This window comes from Coenobita brevimanus, chromosome 48 (assembly GCF_032717465.1).
Source record: "Coenobita brevimanus isolate Jiangsu-jjx chromosome 48, ASM3271746v2, whole genome shotgun sequence".
NCBI lineage: Eukaryota > Metazoa > Arthropoda > Malacostraca > Decapoda > Coenobitidae > Coenobita > Coenobita brevimanus.
The window spans coordinates 2957027-2978630 of record NC_137001.1 but is presented as its reverse complement, the minus strand read 5'-3'; the positions used below and the strand labels follow the sequence as shown (position 1 = coordinate 2978630).

The 21604-nt window shown below is 45.2% G+C and overlaps 1 protein-coding gene across 1 annotated transcript; it reads right to left on the bottom strand.

The window, feature by feature from the left end:
* Nucleotides 1–3870: 3870 nt before the first annotated feature.
* LOC145399263 (uncharacterized) lies at nucleotides 3871–21369 on the bottom strand. Its single transcript, XM_080271945.1, has 4 exons — nucleotides 21345–21369; nucleotides 20250–21038; nucleotides 4256–4581; nucleotides 3871–3969 (listed from the first exon to the last, which is right to left on the bottom strand). Exons 1-4 carry the CDS (start codon nucleotides 21367–21369, stop codon nucleotides 3871–3873), a joined length of 1239 nt encoding a protein of 412 aa, XP_080128071.1.
* Nucleotides 21370–21604: the final 235 nt, after the last annotated feature.

The window sequence follows — 21604 nt, the reverse complement described above, 5'->3', positions numbered from 1 at the left end:
CCTGTAACCAAATGGCTTTGGGAAATTGGGACGGGTCTCAAAAACAGAAGATCGGGAATCCTGTGAGACAATGGCACAAGAAATTGAGTCTGGAATGCGGTGAAGACGATACCAACACCTCATCATTAGCAACTGGCGCCGCAAGTCCAAGGGGAGTACACCAGCATCTACCAACAAACTTGGAATTGGGGATGATCTGAATGCCCCGGTTGCCAGACGAACACCAGCATGATGCACAGAATTTAACAACCGGAGGCGGGCATCTGTTGCAGAGGAGTAGACCTCACACCCATATTCAACTTTAGGAAGAATAAGAGACCTATGCAAGAGGAGGAGGGTCTGACAGTCAGCACCCCAAGAGGTATGAGCTAAAGCCCTCAAAAGACTCAAAGCTTTAAGACAAGCCACCTTAACAGAACGAATATGAGGAACCCAGGTTAATCTTCTATCAAACAGAAGACCCAGAAACCGCGTCTCTTCCACACAGGATATTCTTCTACCATAGAGATACAAGTCAGGGTCTGGGTGGACTCCTCGAAGACAACAAAAATGTATAGCCACTGTCTTTGCTGCAGAAAAATGGAAACCGCGTGCTTCTGCCCAGTCAGAAATTCTATTGAGAGCCAGCTGCAACTTCCTCTCTATCAGAGACATTCTAGACGCAGTGAAAGAAATCGAGAGGTCATCAACATATAGTGATCCTCGTACACCATCAGGAAGTACACTGATGACGCTGTTAATGGCTACAGCGAACAGAGTAACACTAAGGATACTCCCCTGTGGTACTCCATCTTCTAGTGCTCGGGCATTAGAAAGCACTCCTCCCACTCGCACCCTTAAAATTCGGTTAGATAAAAACTGTTGAATAAAAACAGGTAAGCGCCCACGAAGACCAAACTCATGAAGAGAGAGTAAAATACCATGACGCCATGCAGTGTCATATGCCTTTTCCAGATCAAAGAAGACTGTGACCTGGTGTTGGTTAGTGGAAAAAGCCTCACAGACAGAAGATTCCAAGGACAGTAATGCATCAGAGGTAGATCGCATTTTTCGAAAACCATACTGGGCAGGGGATAAGAAGTCACCTCTCTCTAAAAACCACACAAGCCTAACATTGACCATCTTTTCCAAAACTTTACATATACAAGACGTCAAAGAAATAGGACGATAATTCGTCGCCTGTAGGTGATCCTTACCTGGTTTGGGGATCGGGATAACTACAGCAACACCCCAACAAGCCGGAAACTCCCCAGAACACCAGATCTTATTAAACAGTGAAAGCAAAAACAACAGGGACTCATCAGATAGGTGGCGTAAAAAGGCATAAGGAATATCATCAAAACCAGGAGAGGAATCATGGCACTGCGACAGAGCTGACTGGAGTTCAAAAATTGAAAATGGAACATCGTAAGGCTCTCCCCCAACAGAGGCAAAACTGAGACCACGAGATTCTAGGCGCCGACGGCGGCAAGCCAAAGGTGTATCTGCTTCCTTCTTTGACACACTGGCAAAATGGTCAGCAAGCAATTCTGCAACAGCAAATGGATCAGCCACAGTTCCACCTGGTGCAGATAAAACAGGAGGGGATGGAACAGTAAATTTACCTGAAATTTTCTTTACCCGGTTCCACACCTGGGTGATGGAAGTCCTCGAATTGATGGAGGAAACATAACCCTTCCAGGATGAACGCCTAGCCCCCTTTAAGACCCGCCTCATATGAGCTCGTGCCCTCTGATACGCCACCAAATACTGAGGATCCCCATGGTGACGACGAAGTCGTGAGAAGGCGATTCGCTTGGCTCTCACTGCGGAACTACACTCCGAGTTCCACCAAGGAACTGGACGTTTAGGAAACTGACCCTTTGTTTTTGGAATAGATAATATGGCTGCTGAGTGCAGCACGGTATTGAAATATGACACAGCCTCCGTAAGACAGCCAAACTCATTGACAGAAAGGGAAATGGAACTTAATTCCCTGAAATATGGCCAGTCAGCCTTATCCAGAAGCCAGCGAGGAAGACGTGGCTGAGGTCCACCTGCACTAGCAGTTAAGAGTAACGGAAAATGGTCGCTGCCATATAGGTCTGGCAACACATCCCAGTTAAAATCTAAAAGAGCATCAGCTGAACATAAGGACAAATCAATGGCAGTAAAAGTTCCTGTCTGGCTATGGAAATAAGTCATTATATTGGAGTTTAAAATGCCTAACTCCTCATCTTCCACTAAAGAGGCCAGCATAACACCCCAAGGGTTGGCCTCACTGTTTCCCCATAGTGGATGGTGACCATTCATATCGCCTAGTAACAGAAAGGGAGAAGGAAGGCCATGAATAAGGCGTTCCAGATCCGCCCTTTCAACAGTTGCACTAGGAGGTAGATAAAGACTGCAAACTGTATACTGCCGATGTAAAAACATCCGGACAGCAACTGCCTGCAAGGGACTGGAAATATCCAGATGACTACATGGAATATCCTGGCGAAGGAAGATAGCAGCACCTCCATGACGACCTTGGCCCAGCACAGGATCAGAATAAAAAGCATTGTAGCCAGAAGGACCAGCAGGAGCAGTATCACCAACCATGGTCTCCTGGATACACATGCATAGCGGAGTAAATTGAGAAACTAGATGACACAGTTCTTCATAGTTAGCACGTAAACCCCGACAATTCCACTGGATGATAGAACCCATAGTGGAGGGGAAAATGATTAAGTGCGTGACTGTACACCTGACATGCGAGCGGGTTTGGAATGATGCTTAGGAAGGCCCTTGGTAAGAGACTGTCCAGCACCAGGAACCCGCGCTACATCCGTAGGCAAACGTGAGGACGTGGAAGAGGAAAGTTTTACACCACTCTTCCTTTGAGGTGGAATAATCCGAGAATTGGACTTCCCAGTGTCAAAATTTTTGCGGGAATGTGAGGGCCCTGACGAGCCTCCAGAGAGGGAGACTGGCACTCGTGCTGAAAGGGGGACAGTCTTCTTTGGTATGCAGGTACGTCCACTAATGGGTTTGTCTCGGGCAGCAGCATGGAGCCCGACAGGAGGGGAGGTGCTACTCTGGACCCTGCCCGGGGCCCCCAGTGAGCTGAGAGGTCGAGCAGGAGGGATTAGGGTCCTGGCCTCCGAACGTGGAGGGGAGAGGGCAGAATTGTCTGAGTTAACTGGAGGAGAAACAACCGGTACCACAGAGGAAGAAGTGACCGACTCACCTGACTTGTTGGAGGGACCGCAAGCTGCCTCAGTCAGATCAGAGCATGCTGTGCCATCAGAGGGACTGCAACCACTTGTGCATCCCTCAGGGCTGGGGTCCTGACAAGCAGGGGAGGGCTTATCCCCTGGCTTTAGAGAGGGTACCTTCATGTCTGAGGCCACAGCGAAACCATCCAACTCGGTATCAATGACCGGGACATCAGTATCTATGCCCGATACAGTAGCACCGTCAGAGTGGCCACCCTGATCAGCATGGGAGGCTTTAGTTGGGGGAACATCTGTCAATGACTCAGTGGACTCACGAATGCGTTTGTTGGAGGACCGTTTAGGGTTATGTACTTCAGCCTGTACAAGTTCGGATGGCATCACAGAAGTATTCTTGGGCATATTCTTGGAGGTACTAACTGAGGTGTCTTCTCCATCAGTATTTTCCACCAAAGTTGCAAATTTATTGCTGACAGGCACCGAGAGAATCTGCATCCTATCAGACGTGTTGGAGGTTGACCGAGTACCCCGACTCTCACGTCGTTGAGAATTCTGTTCATCACCACCAGAATTGCGGCCTGACTGGACGGACCGTGATAGAACTGAAGCAAAGGAAACTCCAGGTCGTATATACATAGACATAACTCGGTGTTTAGCTTCCTTAAAGGTAATCCTTTCACGAGTCCGCAAAAAGACAAAACCTCACACTCAAATTTGTATTTGTCACAAGCTTTGGAGGTAGCTGCATGGCCACCTCCACAATTGACACAGGTCTCTGTACCAGAACAATCTATATCTTAATGGGAAATTCCACATGTAGCACATATCGCAGGAAGGCCCTGCAACAATCGTCGACAGTATTTGCTAACGTGGCCAAACTTTTGACAATGAAAACAGCGTCTTGGACTGGGTATATACAGCTTCACCTTTAAGGACAACCAGGCAACCTTAATGGAAGAGGGAAGCTGAGTGACCTCAAACGTTAACAAAATGGAGGGCAGGGGCAGAAGGACACCATCAATTTTCTTATGAAATCTTTCCACTTTGATGACTCCATGTACCTTCATTTCCTCAAGAAGCTTTGCTTCTGAGTACCTAAGCAGCTCTCTAGAGTAGATTACCCCACGAGATTGGTTGAATGTGGGATGCGGCAAGCATGTAACTGGAGCCCCAGATACCTCAGATAGAGAACAGAGTCTGTCTTTCTCCTCTGGGGAGGTAACCTCCACAAGCAGGCTCCCATCGTGCTGTGGCAAAATTTTTGGCTCCCTGCCACATGTCTTAACGATTGTTCTATGGACTTCAAAAATGTCCAGTTCTGCCACTTTGACACCCTCTACTGCCCGGATCACCAAATACCGAGCAAAGTGGGCTTGTTCATAAAAGCCTGGCAAGACCTCACGCGGGGATGTAATTGGGCCAGACTTTAAGTGGCCCAGATGTTCCTCATATTTATTGTTTGTTTTATTTTTCATTAAAATTTAATAACTTCATTCCCCCACTCCTCCACCCACCACGGAGCCCAACAAGGGGAGGTCTTATGCCAGGGACAATGCCACTGGCGACCCCAGAGGTAGCAGGGAAGTATACGCGGGTAACCACCGGGGAACCCGAACAAGGGTGACTCCAGGACGGTAGGAGCCACCAGGCCCCCCAGTGCCCACTTGACCCTAGCCAACGCATGACCAGCCGATTGACCTGGTCGGGCCCAACCAGGCCACCCGTCTTGCCAGAATAAGGGACCAAAGAGGTGTATTGCTAGCTGCAGGGCGCAGCATACACAGCGTCGCTCAACCTCCAGGACTCCCGTCTCCCAGCATTACGGGACGCCACGCACGGCAAACACGTGGGGAGGCAACTGTCCTGCCCTAGATGGCAAATGGGCAGGGACTAACATCACCAGCAGGCCTCCTCCACCAGTGATGCAGGGGGCGCTTGGTCCACGTAGCTGACAAATACCGAACCCTACAAAGGTAGGCATGCCTCCAAAGTAGGTGGCACCGCCAACCACGCTTCAAGCCCCGCCACCACGTCAAGGAGACCCCCTTCAGCGGGGTTGTAGGGTTGTAAGGGGTTGGCAATAGCCAACACCTACTTTCGTCATAAGATGATTCACCGGTATAAATGGAGAGTAATGAGGAGGATGGATGATGAACTTGTTGAACGAAAGGCAATGATAGACTATGTGTGTGTGGATGAGCGAATGAGAAGACAAGTGTTGGATGCAAGAGTGTGGAGAGGGTGGGGGAATGGAGTCTCGGACCATCACTTAGTGATGGCCAAGGTAAAGATGCAAAGAAAGTGGTTGAGGAGGTGAAGGGGAAAACAGGAGGAAGCAGCCCCTGTGAGAAGAGTCGAGAAATTGCAAGATAGTGAGAAAATGACGGAGTATAAGAGCATAGTGGAAGAAAGATTGGGAAGGTATGAGCTAGAGCAGATAGAAGGGGTGGAAGACGTATGTAAGATATTCATGGAAGAGATAGGCGCAGCGTGTGAGGCGGTTTGTGGAGTGAGGAGGAGATGCAAGGGTGTACAAGGGAGAGCATGGTGGAATGATGAGGTGAAACGAGCTGTGGAACAAAAGAAGAAGGCATATGGTGAATGGTTGGCGAGTAGAGGTAGGTGAGAAGATGAGAGAGAGAAGAGAGAGGTATATGTGAGCAGCAGAAGGGAGGTTAAGAGACTGGTGAAGGAGAGTAAGAAGAAACTGGATGAAGAGTTTGGGAGGAATCTGAGTGTGAAATGGAGGGAGAGTAAGAAATTGTTTTGGAAGGAGGTAAAGAAAGTAAGGCAGTGTGAAAGGGGAAATAATAGGGGAGTGAAAGATAGGAATAATAGATTGTTGGTGGAGAAGAGAGAGAAATTGAGGAGATGGAAGGAGCACTTTGAGGATTTGTTGAATGTAGAGAGTGAGAGCAGTGTGAGTATAAGTGGTTGGGGAATGGCTGGGAGAAGAAGAGATGAGAGGAGGGAGGGAAGAGATCAGTAGGGTGGAAGTAGTGGAAGCGATGAAGAAGATAAAGCTGGGAAAGGCCCCAGGAATTGATGGAATGTGTGATGAAATGCTTAGGTATGGGGGTGAGATTGTTGTGGAGTGGATATGGAAGTTGTGTAGATTGGCTTGGGAAGAGGGAAGGGTTCCAGAGGACTGGAAATCAGGTATAATTGTTCCTCTGTACAAAGGAAAAGGGGAGAGAGAAGTATGTGATAACCATAGAGGTATTTGCCTTCTTAGTGTGACTGGTAAAATATATGGTAGAATACTCATTGATAGGGTTAGGCATATGACAGAGGAGCTAGTTGGAGAAGAACAAGGGGGATTTAGGAAGGGAAAGGGGTGTGTAGATCAGATATTTGTTCTAAGATGTTTAATGGAGAAGTATCTAGAGAAGGGAAGGAAAGTGTATGCTGCCTTCATGGACTTGGAGAAAGCTTATGACAGAATAGATAGGCAAGGTATGTGGAAGGTATTAAGAATATGTGGAGTGGAGGGGAAATTGTTGAGTGCTGTGAAGAGTATGTACGAGGGAGCTAGGGCTACGGTGCGAGTGGATGGTGAGCTGAGTGAGTTCTTTGATCTCAATGTGGGACTAAAACTGGGGTGTGTGATGTCTCCATGGCTGTTTAATATATATATGGATGGGGTTGTAAAGGATGTGCAAGGTAGGACAGTGGATGTAGGGCTGGCCCTAATGAATGTGGGTGAGATTTGGAAGCTTCCGGTGTTGCTGTTTGCTGATGATACAGTATTGTTGAGTGAAGATGAATGGGAGTTGCAAGGTTTGGTGAATGAATTTGGGACAGTGTGTAGGAGGAGGAAGCTGAAAGTTAATGTAAACAAAAGTAAAGTTATGGTGTTTGAGAGGAATGAAGTCACAGAGTGTGCAGTGAGGTTGGATGGTGAGGATATGGAGAACGTGAGTGCATTCAAGTACTTGGGTAGTGTGATGAGTAGGGATGGAACTTTGGGGGATGAAGTATGTGAAAGGGTACAGCAAGGAAGGAAGGTTGTTGGTACACTGAAAGCAGTGATGAGAAATAGGGAGGTGAGTATGGAAGTTAAGAAGTCACTGCATGATGGTATTATGATCCCTACCCTGACGTATGGAAACGAGGTGTGGACCTTGCAAGAGGGGAACAAGTCAAGAGTGAGAGCAGTGGAAATAAGTTACTTGAGAGGAGCATGTGGAGTGACGTGGAGGGACAGGTTGACGAATGAAGAAGTGAAGGAACATTGTGGGGTAGATGTGGATGTGGTTGAGAAGATTAGGAGAAATACACTAAGGTGGTTTGGACATGTGGAGAGAATGGAGAATGAAGACTGACAAAGAGGGTGTATGTAGGTGAGGTGGAGGGAGGGAGAGGGAAGGGTAGACCGAGGATGAGGTGGAGGGATGGAATTGAGAGATATATGAGGGAGGGAGGGGGGAGTTGGGGGGAGGGTAGTCAAATGGTGGGTGACAGAGTGACTTGGAGGCGTTTTGTCTGCGGCCACCCTTTGCGGGATTAGGGCGTCGGGCTATAGATAGATATAGATAGATAGATAGATAGTTTAATTCATCATCATCATCATCCATGGCAACAGGGCCATGCAGAACTATGGAAAACCATCACAGGTAAAATCAGCCTTACAACCAGCTATTGTTCTGTTATCACAAACCAGAGGAGCAAAATCTGGATTCAAATCTGAACCAGATCAGGATCTGCCCCACAATCTATCAATGAGTACAAACAGAAGAGGCCTTAATTACAGTCAAATGTGCTAATTTGCTAATGTTCTATTCATTACATAAATTGTAATGCTCATTTTTGTGTTGAATCATCACATAATATAACAATATTATTATGGATAAGCGTTGTGGTGTGGATGTGGATGTGATAGGAAGCGTTATGAGGAACACACTGAGGTGGTTTGGCCATGTGGAGAGGATGGAGGGTGAAAGACTGATGGAGAGAGTGTATGAGAGTGAGGTGGAGGGGGGAAGAGGGAGGGGGAGGCCGAGGATGAGATGGAGGGATGGGGTGGAGAGGTATATGAGAGAGGGGGGTGTGAGTTGGGAGCAGGGCAGTAAAATGGCGGGGGACAGGGCGACTTGGAGGCGATTTGTTTGTGGCCACCCCAAACGGGATTGAGGCGTCTGGCAATAGATAGATCGATAGATAGATTATGGATGAAATGACAAATAATTTGAAAAGCATGACGGGATTATACACTGGAAGTTCGTTTGACCAGCTATTGCTTACATCCAAGCCTGCTGCCCACTCACGGACACAGACTTCCCCACTTTGGTATCTTACTTGTCAATCATACTGTAATGCTGAGTAGAATTTGGCTCGACCTCTCGTTCCAAATCAACTCAACACTGAGCGGGGTCCTCTTTCGAGACCGGAGCTAGTGCAATGAAGAGAGGCAGGACATAAAAACTTTCGGCAACACCATACACGTATATTATTTCAGTTAGACACAAGACATTTCAGCAGACATTACATCACAATATAGAGCAATACAAAACCTTATTTAAAATATTGTGTATCTCGCAGGATACTAGCTTCTTAGATATTAATGACAATACAACAAATCTTAGTACTAGGAGTACAGTAAATACCCGTGCTGCGGAGCGCGGGAGGGGAGAGAGGGGGGTTTGTGATTTTCCAGGAAGGGGGGGGTAGGGAGACACGGAGAGTGACTTAGAACGGCGAGGGAGAAGTTATGGTAATGCTTAATGAGGCCCGATATTAACAAGGGAGTTTAGGTGTTTTCTATTGGCAAGAATTCTTTGATAATTAACTCTGGTTCTTATTTGGACTTCAAGAGCGGGGGTGAGGAGTGGGGAGGGTTTTCAGGGATAGCGTGCAGAACAAGGGAGTACAGTTATCACTCGCGGTCCTCGTAGTTTGGCAACACTAGCTTTCCGTCAGCACAACTTATATACTACACATCTCTCTGGTAGGTTATGTAGGCTCGCACTTCCCAACGCGTAACAAAGTCGGAACACTCGTAAATTCTATTCCACTGTATTACTCAGAGTTTAACCAATAGCACTCTAATGATGTATTATCCTTTCCTTGGGCTCTAGAGAGAAGTCCTTAGTAAACTCGGGATGATACTCGCACGTATCTTCACTTGGGGTCTCTACCCCTATTCTCACCCGTTAATGTAGCATTATGTCCTGGGTTACCCCAATGGAAATTACATGAAATCACTGCACTAGTCTTATTCTAAGAAAAAAGGGAGTCACAACCTACTTCACAATTGCGGATCCTCGTATCTCTGGTAGAGAGAAACACCGTTACCTCGGCGATGATCCGGTTGGCTGAGGGTGTCGCCAGGGTAAGGCGAGCCGGGAGGGCACGGGGCGACTCACTAGGGCGTCCTCTCACGTCCGGGGGCTTCTGGACTGGGCTCCAGACTGGGGCCGAAGAGGGCTAGGAACCTCTGGGTCAGGTCCCGGCGTCGCGGGGGCGTGGTGAGGTCTCGCCCGGGTGTCCTGGGGCGGGCCGGAAGAGGCGACGGACTGCGGTCTCCTATGGGCAGGGGCGCCGGCAGGGAAGGACTGCGGCAGCGGCTGTCATGGGGGCCCGACAGGTGGGTCTTCTCAAGGGCCTCGCGCAGGGAACAGAGGCCGGGGGAGACAGGGAGGTCTTTCCTCCTCACTATACCCTGGGAGCGACCATCGATCGTCTCTACCGGGGTGCTGAGGGAGCGACCGTTGATCGTCTCTACCTTAGCTTGAAGGGAGCGACCACTGATCGTCTCTACCTGATTTTGTTGTGAGCGACCATAGATCGTCTCTGTCTTTTTTATAGGGGAGCGACCATTGATCGTCTCTACCCGTGTGCTGAGGGAGTGACCGCTGATCGTCTCTACCTTAGCTGTCAGGGAGCGACCGTTGATCGTCTCTACCTGATTTTGTTGTGAGCGACCATAGATCGTCTCTGTCTTTTCTTTATGGGAGCGACCATTGATCGTCTCTACCAGTGTGCTGAGGGAGCGACCGCCGATCGTCTCTACCTTAGCTTTCAGGGAGCGACCACTGATCGTCTCTACCTGATTTTGTTGTGAGCGACCACTGATCGTCTCTACCTGATTTTGTTGTGAGCGACCATAGATCGTCTCAGTCTTTTCTTTATGGGAGCGACCATTGATCGTCTCTACCTTGTTGTGGGGGGAGCGACCGCCGATCGTCTCTACCTTACCACTGTTAGAGCGACCATAAATCGTCTCTACCTTAGGGGTGCTGTCTGGAGTACAGTTTCTGACTCCACCCCTAGCTAACTCGGTGGTTCCGCCACGCGAAGGTAGTGTCTTTTTCCTACGGTGGCGGCGGCGCGGTGGTTGCGTTTCACAAGGGCGCACGGCCCGGGCTGACGTATGCCGCTGTTGCCCGGAGTGGTGGTGGCTGGCGGCGGCTACCCCGGGGAGTCCGAGAGGGGGTGTCGGCATTTCTGAGGGCAGACTCCAATGCTCCTGGTCCGCCTTGATGTTGGGGAGACTGCGGTATTCTCCGGAATACTCCGGAGAATCGATGCGGTCAAACCCACGCATTTCACATACCAAAAACAAGACAACACATGAAGCTGTTGGGATTTACTAAGTCATATCCACAGCCTCATGGTTTCTGGCTCATCCAAATTAAGTTCTCTGACCATTTTATAACAAATGCTCTCACTTCTCTTTCTGGCAAGCTACTTACATATCCACAAATATTTTCTAGTCATACTCCACTTCTTTAATCACTAACATAGCCAGACTTGCAGCATCCTGGTTGGTGGTCATCACTTCTTTTTTTTTCTTTTTCCACACTCATGCCTGCATTAGTAAAACTTAAGAGAACGGCCATCATTCATCTGGCACTCACAGGGAAATATATATTTTTTCTTTTCTTGTTTGGACAGAACTACCCACGTGACCATCTTCTGAAATTTCATTCTCTTGTTATTGCTCCTGTGATTGTTATTGACCCTTTGAGATTCCGAAGACGCAATTTCGAGTCATCGTAAATCCAACCGTTGAGATTCTGATAACTCGAATTCGAGTCATATGAAACAAGATTGTTTTTTTTGCATGTTTTCCATATCCTATCAGGGCTTGTTCTAAATACACTATCCTGTTTATCCTTTTTGAACTATTTGGTTATACACTGACAAGTACATCAGACAGATATGCATAATAAATTCGCTTTTAACATGAATAATATCAGTATTACCAGCATGGATATTTGCCTGTGTGACAGTGAGAGCTTTCGCTTTTCTCTGTGAAAACTAACGTAAATTGCCATAAACTATATATCAATGGAAAGGTACTTTACTGTAGATTGACATAGTGCAATCAAATTTCATGTAACTCTAATACTTTTTTTTTTTTTACAAATATTTCTCTACGGAAGGGTGTGTGATTTTTCCTTTTCGGCTAACTTCTACTTGTTGTATTGGCCTTTTGGCTACCGTATTTACCTTTTTCAACCATACTATGATAAAGAGCAACTATTTAGCTTTAAAATGGAACCACATTCATTAGTCTACCATAAAAAGTTAGTGTACAGTGGCCAATTAAGTACAAATATCGCTGCACGAGGCACCTGTATGTGCGCCAGGCTGAATCTGGCACAGACACAATCGGTGGAAGGCCGAAAATCTCAAAGGGTTAATTGAATATATCTTCATGTGACCATGGCTTAACCACAGGCTGGATAGCACCATCAGGTGGCTTAACCACAGGCTGGATAGAACCATCACGTGGCTTAACCACAGGCTGGATAGCACCATCATGTGGCTTAACCACAGGCTGGATAGTAAAATCATGTGGCTTAACCACAGGCTGGATAGCACCATCACGTGGCTTACCACAGGCTGGATAGTACCATCATGTGGCTTAACCACAGGCTGGATAGTACCATCATGTGGCTTAACCACAGGCTGGATAGCACCATCATGTGGCTTAACCATAGGCTGGAAAGTACCATCATGTGGCTTAACAACAGGCTGGATAGTACCATCATGTGGCTTAACCTTTTCAGGTCACTAATTGGTTCCAGCCTGAGAAACCGCATTTTTTACAAAAAAAAAAAAAAAAAAAATCAAGGTTTGTAAATTAGAAACATAACAGTCACGCATAAGGAGCTAATATGCATCTGTCTACAAAATATTAAGGCTCCACTTACCATACAAGAGCTGGAATAATGATGGGAAGCTGCATAGCAAGTGGTGTGTGGTGTCCTAAATCAGTGCATTTCTGTATACAAAATGAGAGAAAAACACTCCTACTAACCTAAAATCATAAATCTTTGTTTATTTCTTCTCAACTGGATTGTGTAATACCCAGGAAATGAGTAAATGTTGAGAAATACTGATAACATTCACTAGCTGCCTGCCACAGTTTTGAGTCGAAGGCAAATGGGTGAACCACAATCATGGCCAGGACCCCCGTACTGATACAGCCACAATTGTGGCCAGGAGACTTGTACTGATACAGCCACAATTGTGGTCAGGAGACTTGTACTGATACAGCCACAATTGTGGTCAGGAGACTTGTACTGATACAGCCACAATTGTGGTCAGGAGACTTGTACTGATACAGCCACAATTGTGGCCAGGAGACTTGTACTGATACAGCCACAATTGTGGCCAGGAGACTTGTACTGATACAGCCACAATTGTGGCCAGGAGACTTGTACTGATACAGCCACAATTGTGGCCAGGAGACTTGTACTGATACAGCCACAATTGTGGCCAGGAGACTTGTACTGATACAGCCACAATCATGGCCAGGAGACTTGTACTGATACAGCCACAATCGTGGCCAGGAGACTTGTACTGATACAGCCACAATTGTGGCCAGGAGACTTGTACTGATACAGCCACAATTGTGGCCAGGAGACTTGTACTGATACAGCCACAATTGTGGCCAGGAGACTTGTACTGATACAGCCACAATTGTGGCCAGGAGACTTGTACTGATACAGCCACAATTGTGGCCAGGAGACTTGTACTGATACAGCCACAATTGTGGCCAGGAGACCTGTACTGATACAGCCACAATCATGGCCAGGAGACTTGTACTGATACAGCCACAATTGTGGCCAGGAGACTTGTACTGATACAGCCACAATTGTGGCCAGGAGACTTGTACTGATACAGCCACAATTGTGGCCAGGAGACTTGTACTGATACAGCCACAATTGTGGCCAGGAGACTTGTACTGATACAGCCACATTTGTGGCCAGGAGACTTGTACTGATACAGCCACAATTGTGGCCAGGAGACTTGTACTGATACAGCCACAATTGTGGTCAGGAGACTTGTACTGATACAGCCACAATTGTGGCCAGGAGACTTGTACTGATACAGCCACAATTGTGGCCAGGAGACTTGTACTGATACAGCCACAATTGTGGCCAGGAGACTTGTACTGATACAGCCACAATTGTGGCCAGGAGACTTGTACTGATACAGCCACAATTGTGGCCAGGAGACTTGTACTGATACAGCCACAATCATGGCCAGGAGACTTGTACTGATACAGCCACAATCGTGGCCAGGAGACTTGTACTGATACAGTCACAATTGTGGCCAGGAGACTTGTACTGATACAGCCACAATTGTGGCCAGGAGACTTGTACTGATACAGCCACAATTGTGGCCAGGAGACTTGTACTGATACAGCCACAATTGTGGCCAGGAGACTTGTACTGATACAGCCACAATTGTGGCCAGGAGACTTGTACTGATACAGCCACAATTGTGGCCAGGAGACTTGTACTGATACAGCCACAATCATGGCCAGGAGACTTGTACTGATACAGCCACAATTGTGGCCAGGAGACTTGTACTGATACAGCCACAATTGTGGCCAGGAGACTTGTACTGATACAGCCACAATTGTGGCCAGGGAGACTTGTACTGATACAGCCACAATTGTGGCCAGGAGACTTGTACTGATACAGCCACAATTGTGGCCAGGAGACTTGTACTGATACAGCCACAATTGTGGCCAGGAGATTTGTACTGATACAGCCACAATTGTGGTCAGAAGACCTGTACTGATACAACCACAATTGTGGCCAGGAGACTTGTACTGATACAGCCACAATTGTGGTCAGAAGACTTGTACTGATACAGCCACAATTGTGGCCAGGAGACTTGTAATGACACAGCCACGATCATGGCCAGGAGACTTGTACTGATACAGCCACGATCGTGGCCAGAAGAGCTGAAAGGGTTAAACATGGGGTGGATAACACTGACTCGTGGCTTAACCACAGGGTGGATACCACTGTCTCATTTTTGCTATGCTTGGCCACTGCTACCCTGGGACGGTTTTCTAAACTTCCCTCCATCTCCTGGCCTGTGAACACCTCAGGGATGTCCCTGGGCAGGTATGGAGGCAGAAACATTGCTTCAGACCTGTGATGGACTAGCGGTTTTTGGCATCCCTCCCATATCTTTACAGCAGTGACCCTTCCCACCTTTGTTGGGTCAACCCTAACCTTGGGCCACCAATCCCAGTCTTCAGATTGGCAGCCCATCCTTTTACCAGGATTTATTTTACCCTGTTGAGGGCAGACATATTGGTACCATCCCAGGACACAGATGGTCAACCCATCCCACACCATCCTGGGATTATCATCCCTGTCCTGAGGCCTGACATCCTCTCCTTGGATGAGGCACAAGTAATCAGGGACAAATGAACTTTTTTGGGGGGGCTGTTGGCTAAACCAGATATTGGGGCTCCTACCCAGGGAAGGGTCCCCCATCATGAGGTCTTGTGTGATGCCAGTCACTGTAGTTACATCATTTATCATTTTTTTTTTTTTTTTCAATGTTGGGGGCCTTGGCTGCAAGGTATTCAGCCAAGTGATTAATCTACCCCTGCAAGTCACCTCTTGACTGGGCATAATTAGTTGACACCAAGCCATTATGACGGACTGTCCTGTCTTAACATGGGCACTATCTTTTAAATCACAATCTGAATTCCTGTTTGTGATGCCATGCCATTGTGAATGACTGTCCCATCATAACATGGGCACAGCACATCTTGTGTCATAGTAGATCACACTCTGAATACCTATTGGTGGCATCATCCATCCATCCATCATCCAATCTTTTGTTGCCCCATGAGGACTGTAGAAACCCGGGGCTAGGCAAGTTGGTCCTGACATTTAAAATGAGTGACCAGCCTCACTCATCCCCACATGGCATTATGTGAGCAATAAATCCCAACCACCCACTGGATATAAACCTGCACCGGCTCAATCCAATTGGAGCACCCTAAATTACCCACTAAACCACCATGTACAATAATTTGGTTATTTGGTTACCACCTAGCATAGTAAATGGCTTCCTGGAGTACAGGAGCCATTTGGCTTGTCACTCAGTGTAGAGTCACCCATAGGCAGAATGAAGAGGAAAGAATGAAGGAAAGTCAGAAGAGGAAGGAAGGGAGGAAAGGGCAGACACCCACAGCAGCAGTACATCGAGTGAGTGTATGGTGAGTGCTCCCACCCACCACCAATTGGTGGCATCCAGCCATCACAAATGATCATCACATCCAACCTCAAAAACAACTTGGTTTACTTTCAATGCCACTTCCTTCTGTCCATGGGAGACTCTACACTAAGTGACAGGACAAATGGTTTCCTATACACCAGGAAACCATTTACTATGCTGGGTGGTAACCATATAACCAAATTATGGTGCCTGGTGGTATAGTGGGTAATTAAGGTGCTCCAATCAGATTGGGCCTGTGCAGGTTTTTATCCATGGGATGGTTGAGGTTATTGCTCACATAATGCCATTCAGGGATGAGTGAGGCTGGTCACTCTCATCTTAACCTGCCGCGTCCCATTGACGTATATGTACGTCCAAACATTTTGTCACTGTGACTCCCGTTGATGTTTATAAACGCGCCACAATTGCAAGGTCTGTCATTTGCACATTTTACAAATTTCCAACGTGATTTTTGATACGTATACACGGGACACCTTCCTCTACCCTATGCCAGGCAGGGGCAATGCCTTACCCCGCATGACCTCCCTCCCCCCGGCACGCCATTGTCTCGGCAACTCACCTGTTACCTGTGACCTGGCTAGTAAAGACACGTCGCACCACGGTACAAAATTCAAGGCCAGAGTGATTCCCCAATCGATGACAATGTGGAGGACAAAGTTTATGTAGCATTAGAGGAAGAAGTGATGATCAGGTAATGTCGCCAAAAAAGGTGCGGTATGTCAATGTGTTTGGTGAGTGAAACAATACTTATATCGCCTATATTAGTGTGAAAAGCAATAAACTCTTGTACTACATATAAATTCCTACCAAATAAATATATAAATACCATTTATGAGTGGTTTGAAATAGTTACCCCTCCCATAGAATATGTTTTCTCTGGAGCCAGGCCCCATAGAAAACACAGTGAGGAAAGGGTATTGTTACCTGTACCAGCATTTTAACCCCCTATGGGTGGGCAACTTATCAATTATATCGCCGTGTGGAGCAGCATATTTTTGGAAAAATAAAGTATCAAGGAATAAGCATAAACATGCATAATTCGATGAAAATGGATAAAAAACGAAGACAAGAGGTGTTACATGTGCGGACATCTCTGCTGGCTGTGGGAGGAGGAGGGGAGTGAGGGAGAAGAGTGGGCAGGCAGCTAATCACCAGGCGCACCTGGGGGGAGGCTAACAAACTATTCATTCATTTGCTTTTTCTTCACCACTGAACACTATATTTATCATTTATGCTTTCTTTACACTATTCATTGTCTTCAAAATCTTATGTATGTGTTTTCTATTTTACTTGAACACTTACAACAATATAACTTACATACGTATATACTATTTTACTTGAACAAATATAACACTACAACTTATACATATAGAGAGAGAGAGAGAGAGAGAGAGAGAGAGACAGACAGAGATATTCTATTTTACTTGTTTCAAGGTTTGGGAGAGTTGAGGGCAGGACAATAGGTGACAAGGATGCCTCATCACCCAATTTCACCAATTAGGACCGAAAATGGCTGGACGTTACATAACGTCATCCGCCTCCTCACGCATGGACGTTACGTAACGTCACCCGCCTGTTAGGGGTTAAACCTCAGGTGAGCGATTTCTCTTTGAATTTTCAATGTTTCTCATAATAAGCAGAGGTTTTAGTAAAAAAAAATAAAAAAAATTGAAAATCTGCTGGGATTGGGGGAAGTCACTGATTAAAAATCTGCCAGGATGGGGCGGGTTAAATGTCAGGACCAACGTGCCTAGCCCTGCACTCCTACGCTCCTCATGGGGTAACACAAGATTAGATGATGAATGAATGAAAATACTTTCAACAGATTCCCAGGTCTTTTTCTTTCACAGCTATTAAAACTTTATCATATCTTGCCCTTCTGCCAAGTTCCATCATACCCTCTGTTTATATGGCTTCATATTATCATGCATTTAGCTGGATGTAAGGTGTTCCTATTATACTGCACATCTCCTTGTGCATGGTAATTTGGGTGAAAGAATACACTGTCGGTGAAAAATGTACACCACAAACATATCATGTACTAATGCTATTAATGGTGACATATCTTACTTGATTTTTGCCCAATATTTTTCACGGGATACTTGACATTAGTGATCTAAGCACCCAGCTCATGCTCTACCTTGCAATTGAAGTACCCCCCTCCCCATGACAAAAATAAAGCTTGAGGAGGCAAAAAGTACCATAAAAATTGTGTTCCATTAGACCTGCCCCAGTAAAGTGAAAACAAAGATTACTCTCACTACAAGGTGGAGCACTTGCCATGTGCTTAGACATAATTATCTCAAAATAAAATGTCATACAAAAAGGCAAGCTGCTAACCATAGACCAACAATACATACATGTACAATACTTTTGTGTACAGACGTTGTGCAGGATATAGTGCACCTTGCTGCCCAGTTTACTGTGTACTAAATGAATGCCCTGTACTCCTGTACAACTATCACGGTGAACAGCCCTCTCCTAATACAGTGCACTCTCAATATAATCAACTAATTTGTACCAGACCCTTGACATTACAGCCAAACACCATGCTGTTCAGTAATTTCCCAGGCGTTGTGGCTTTTACCGAACAAAGACTGTTAAATATACAGCACTGTTTGGCCGTAACTCATACACAATAACATACAGGTAGGTCTAAATGGTTATTTTCTCAATAAATACTCTATTTACTAACTGACATTTTTATTCTTACCTTTCTGGGAGTAACTGCAGTGCAATGAAAGACTGCAAATAGGCCTCGGATAAATCTACGTACATTTGTCATTCAGTATTTACATGGAAAGTGTTGGTAAAGAAAACTGACACTGTACATTACCTGTTATATTAAATACTACTTATCAGAGAATAGCAAAACAAACAGTACAGAACAGCTGCATGTACATTAAACATAAACTGCATTCCACCACTGGCACAGTCATTGAAAACCATTACAAATCTGCACTATACTGTACATTGCCCATACACTACTGTACATTTGTTGTTTGGTATTTACAGGGAAAGTGTGGGTAAACTCATTGTATATCAGCTGTTACATTAAATATTGTACTGTATTACCTAACAGAGTATAGCAATGCAAACAGTACAGAACAGCTGTATGTATATTAAACATGTGTTTAATGCACACACAGTATGTGTGTGTGTGGGGGGGGGGGACACAATGCTGGTAGGTGTTTCCTGCGCATCCATTCTATTACTGTACCAAACAAAGTTCTTTAAAAGAACGTTCGGCCAACTCAAAGTGGTCGTTAAAACTGAAATTCATTGAAAGAGGGTTCAGTATATTAAGGGTTTACTGTATCTAGAGTTTCATATTATTTTATCACTCATGGTTAATGGTGTCTTGGCTCAGTAGATCGTATGACATGCTACATGAGGGGTGGCCTGCCACAAGTACCAATAGTAGCTAAAGGCGCTCTACAGACCAAAGCACTCGTTTTTTTTTTTTTTCTACAACCCACTTTTTAAAATTTTCCATTACAGACGAGCAGTTAACTGTAATTTATAAGAGTCATGTGCGCTCTCAGCTTGAATATTGCTCACCCTTGTGGAATGGATGTGGAAAGGTTGCATTAAAACAATTACACAAAATTCAGAACAAAGCTGTTAGAATTATTAACAACCCTGCCATTACAAATAAACTACCTCCCCTACAAGTACGAAGGAATGTTGCCTCCCTTGCATTATTTTACAGAGATTTTTATGGCAAATGCTCAGACGAAGTTGCATCCATGTTGCCACCTCTCCATGTCTTCCCTCGTGCTACAAGGGCATCTGGTAGCGCTCATGACTGGAATGTCATTCAGTCATATTGCAGAACTTCTGCCTATCAGAATTCTTTCATTCCCCGTGCTGCTTCTCTTTGGAACACGCTTTCCCGGAGTTGTTTCCCTCCAAACTTAAACCTACAGCTGTAGTCTAACTATTACAGATATTTTATGAACAGAGGACACCGATAAGCTGGTGTATGGATTAATTCATTCGTTTTTCCTTCCTCTGTCGTTATTAAAAAAAAAAAAGGAAAAATCCAGCCTAAGAGATAAAACATGTCTTCTCCCTCACTTGTTAGTGAATGGCACCTTGCCTGGTTAAAGCCTGATTTCTTCTACAAGCTTTGCCACATTTATCATAACTATAAAATTGTTCTTACACTAGAATGAACTGTCAGGTGCCAAGTGAATAAGAATTTTTTCTACACAGTTTTCCAGTCATCACATTTCAAATTCTTTCGCTCCTGAACTGACACTGGAGAGATCATAATAATACTGTTCACCCTATTCATCACACTTGAATTTCTTCACTCCTTAATGAATTAAACAGTGTCAGATGACATCAACTGAGTCAACTGTTTACCACATTAAGTACACTAGAAACTCTTCCCTTTACAATGATTTAATAGGTGTTTGGTGAGATTGTTTTTCAGACCAAACTGTTTACCACACTCACCACACTTGAAATTCTTCACTCCTGAATGAATTAATAAGTGTTTGGTGAGATTGCTTTTCAGACCAAACTGTTTACCACACTCACCACACTTGAAATTCTTCACTCCTGAATGAACTAATAAGTGTTTGGTGAGTTCACCCTTCTGTGCAAATCGTTTACCACATTCATCACACTTGAAATTCTTCACTCCTGAATGAATTAATAGGTGTTGAGTGAGATGAACCTTCCGTGTAAATCGTTTACCACATTCATCACACTTGAAATTCTTCACTCCTGAATGAATTAATAGGTGTTGAGTGAGATGAACCTTCCGTGTAAATCGTTTACCACATTCATCACACCTGAAATTCTTCACTCCTGAATGAATTAATAGGTGTTTGGTGAGATCACACTTCTGTGCAAATCGTCTACCACATTCATCACACTTGAAATTCTTCACTCCTGAATGAATTAATAGGTGCCGAGTGAGAACACCCTTCCGTGCAAATAGTTTACCACATTCATCACACTTGAAATTCTTCACTCCTGAATGAATTAATAGGTGCGGAGTGAGATGAACCTTCCGTGTAAATCGTTTACCACATTCATCACACTTGAAATTCTTCACTCCTGAATGAATTAATAGGTGTTTTCTGCGATTACTTTTATCTGTAAATTGTTTACCACATTCATGACACTTGAAATTCTTCACTCCTGAATGAATTAATAGGTGTTTGGTGAGTTTTTTCTTCCGTGCAAATTGTTTACCGCATTCATCACACTTGAAATTCTTCACTCTTGAATGAACAACTGCATGCTGGATAAGACTGTTCTTAAAAGCAAATGCTTTACCACTCTCTAAACATCTAAACTGCTTAACTTCAGCTGAGGACACTGTTTCCAGGACAGTCTCATTGTCACTGAGGAACATTTTGTCACCCACCTCACATTCTAACTGTACATCTGGTTCTTCCTTTACCACCTCCAGTATTTTGTCACCCACCTCACACTCTGACTGTACATCTGGTTCTTCCTTTACCACCTCCATTATTTTGTCACCCACCTCACACTCCGACTGTACATCTGATTCTTCCTTTACCACCTCCATTATATCATTCCTTCCACCTCTCTCAACTTCTATACTTCAGATACTCTACCCTGGTGTTAATCTTACTGTCTACCACCAACAGGATGACTTACCTTCACTGTACCAATGCTCAGTCATCAGCTGCTTCCATTACAATGAACAATAACTGTCAAAAAATTCATCACTATTACTGGATAATAATTGTAATTATATAAAAAGGATAAAGTTTCAACACAGACTATTCTTCCTTTAACCCTTTGGTTGAAGCTATCATTACGCGGCCTAAATTCTTAAAAAATGAATGTGCTAATTATAACTTTGTTGTTACTTTTCCAACAGGAAATGACCATGAAGTTTCCATTTTTTGTGTGTG

Excerpts from the sequence above, each read along its gene's own strand:
- LOC145399263 (XM_080271945.1), bottom strand. The coding sequence starts at position 21,369 with ATGACTGAGCATTGGTACAGTGAAG. Across the intron at positions 4,582-20,249 it reads AGTGAAGAATTTCAAGTGTG|GCTTTTATGAACAAGCCCAC; the intron begins GTGAGTGTGGTA and ends AGGTCTTGCCAG. Across the intron at positions 3,970-4,255 it reads AGCTTCTTGAGGAAATGAAG|AGACCTGTGTCAATTGTGGA; the intron begins GTACATGGAGTC and ends GTTCTGGTACAG.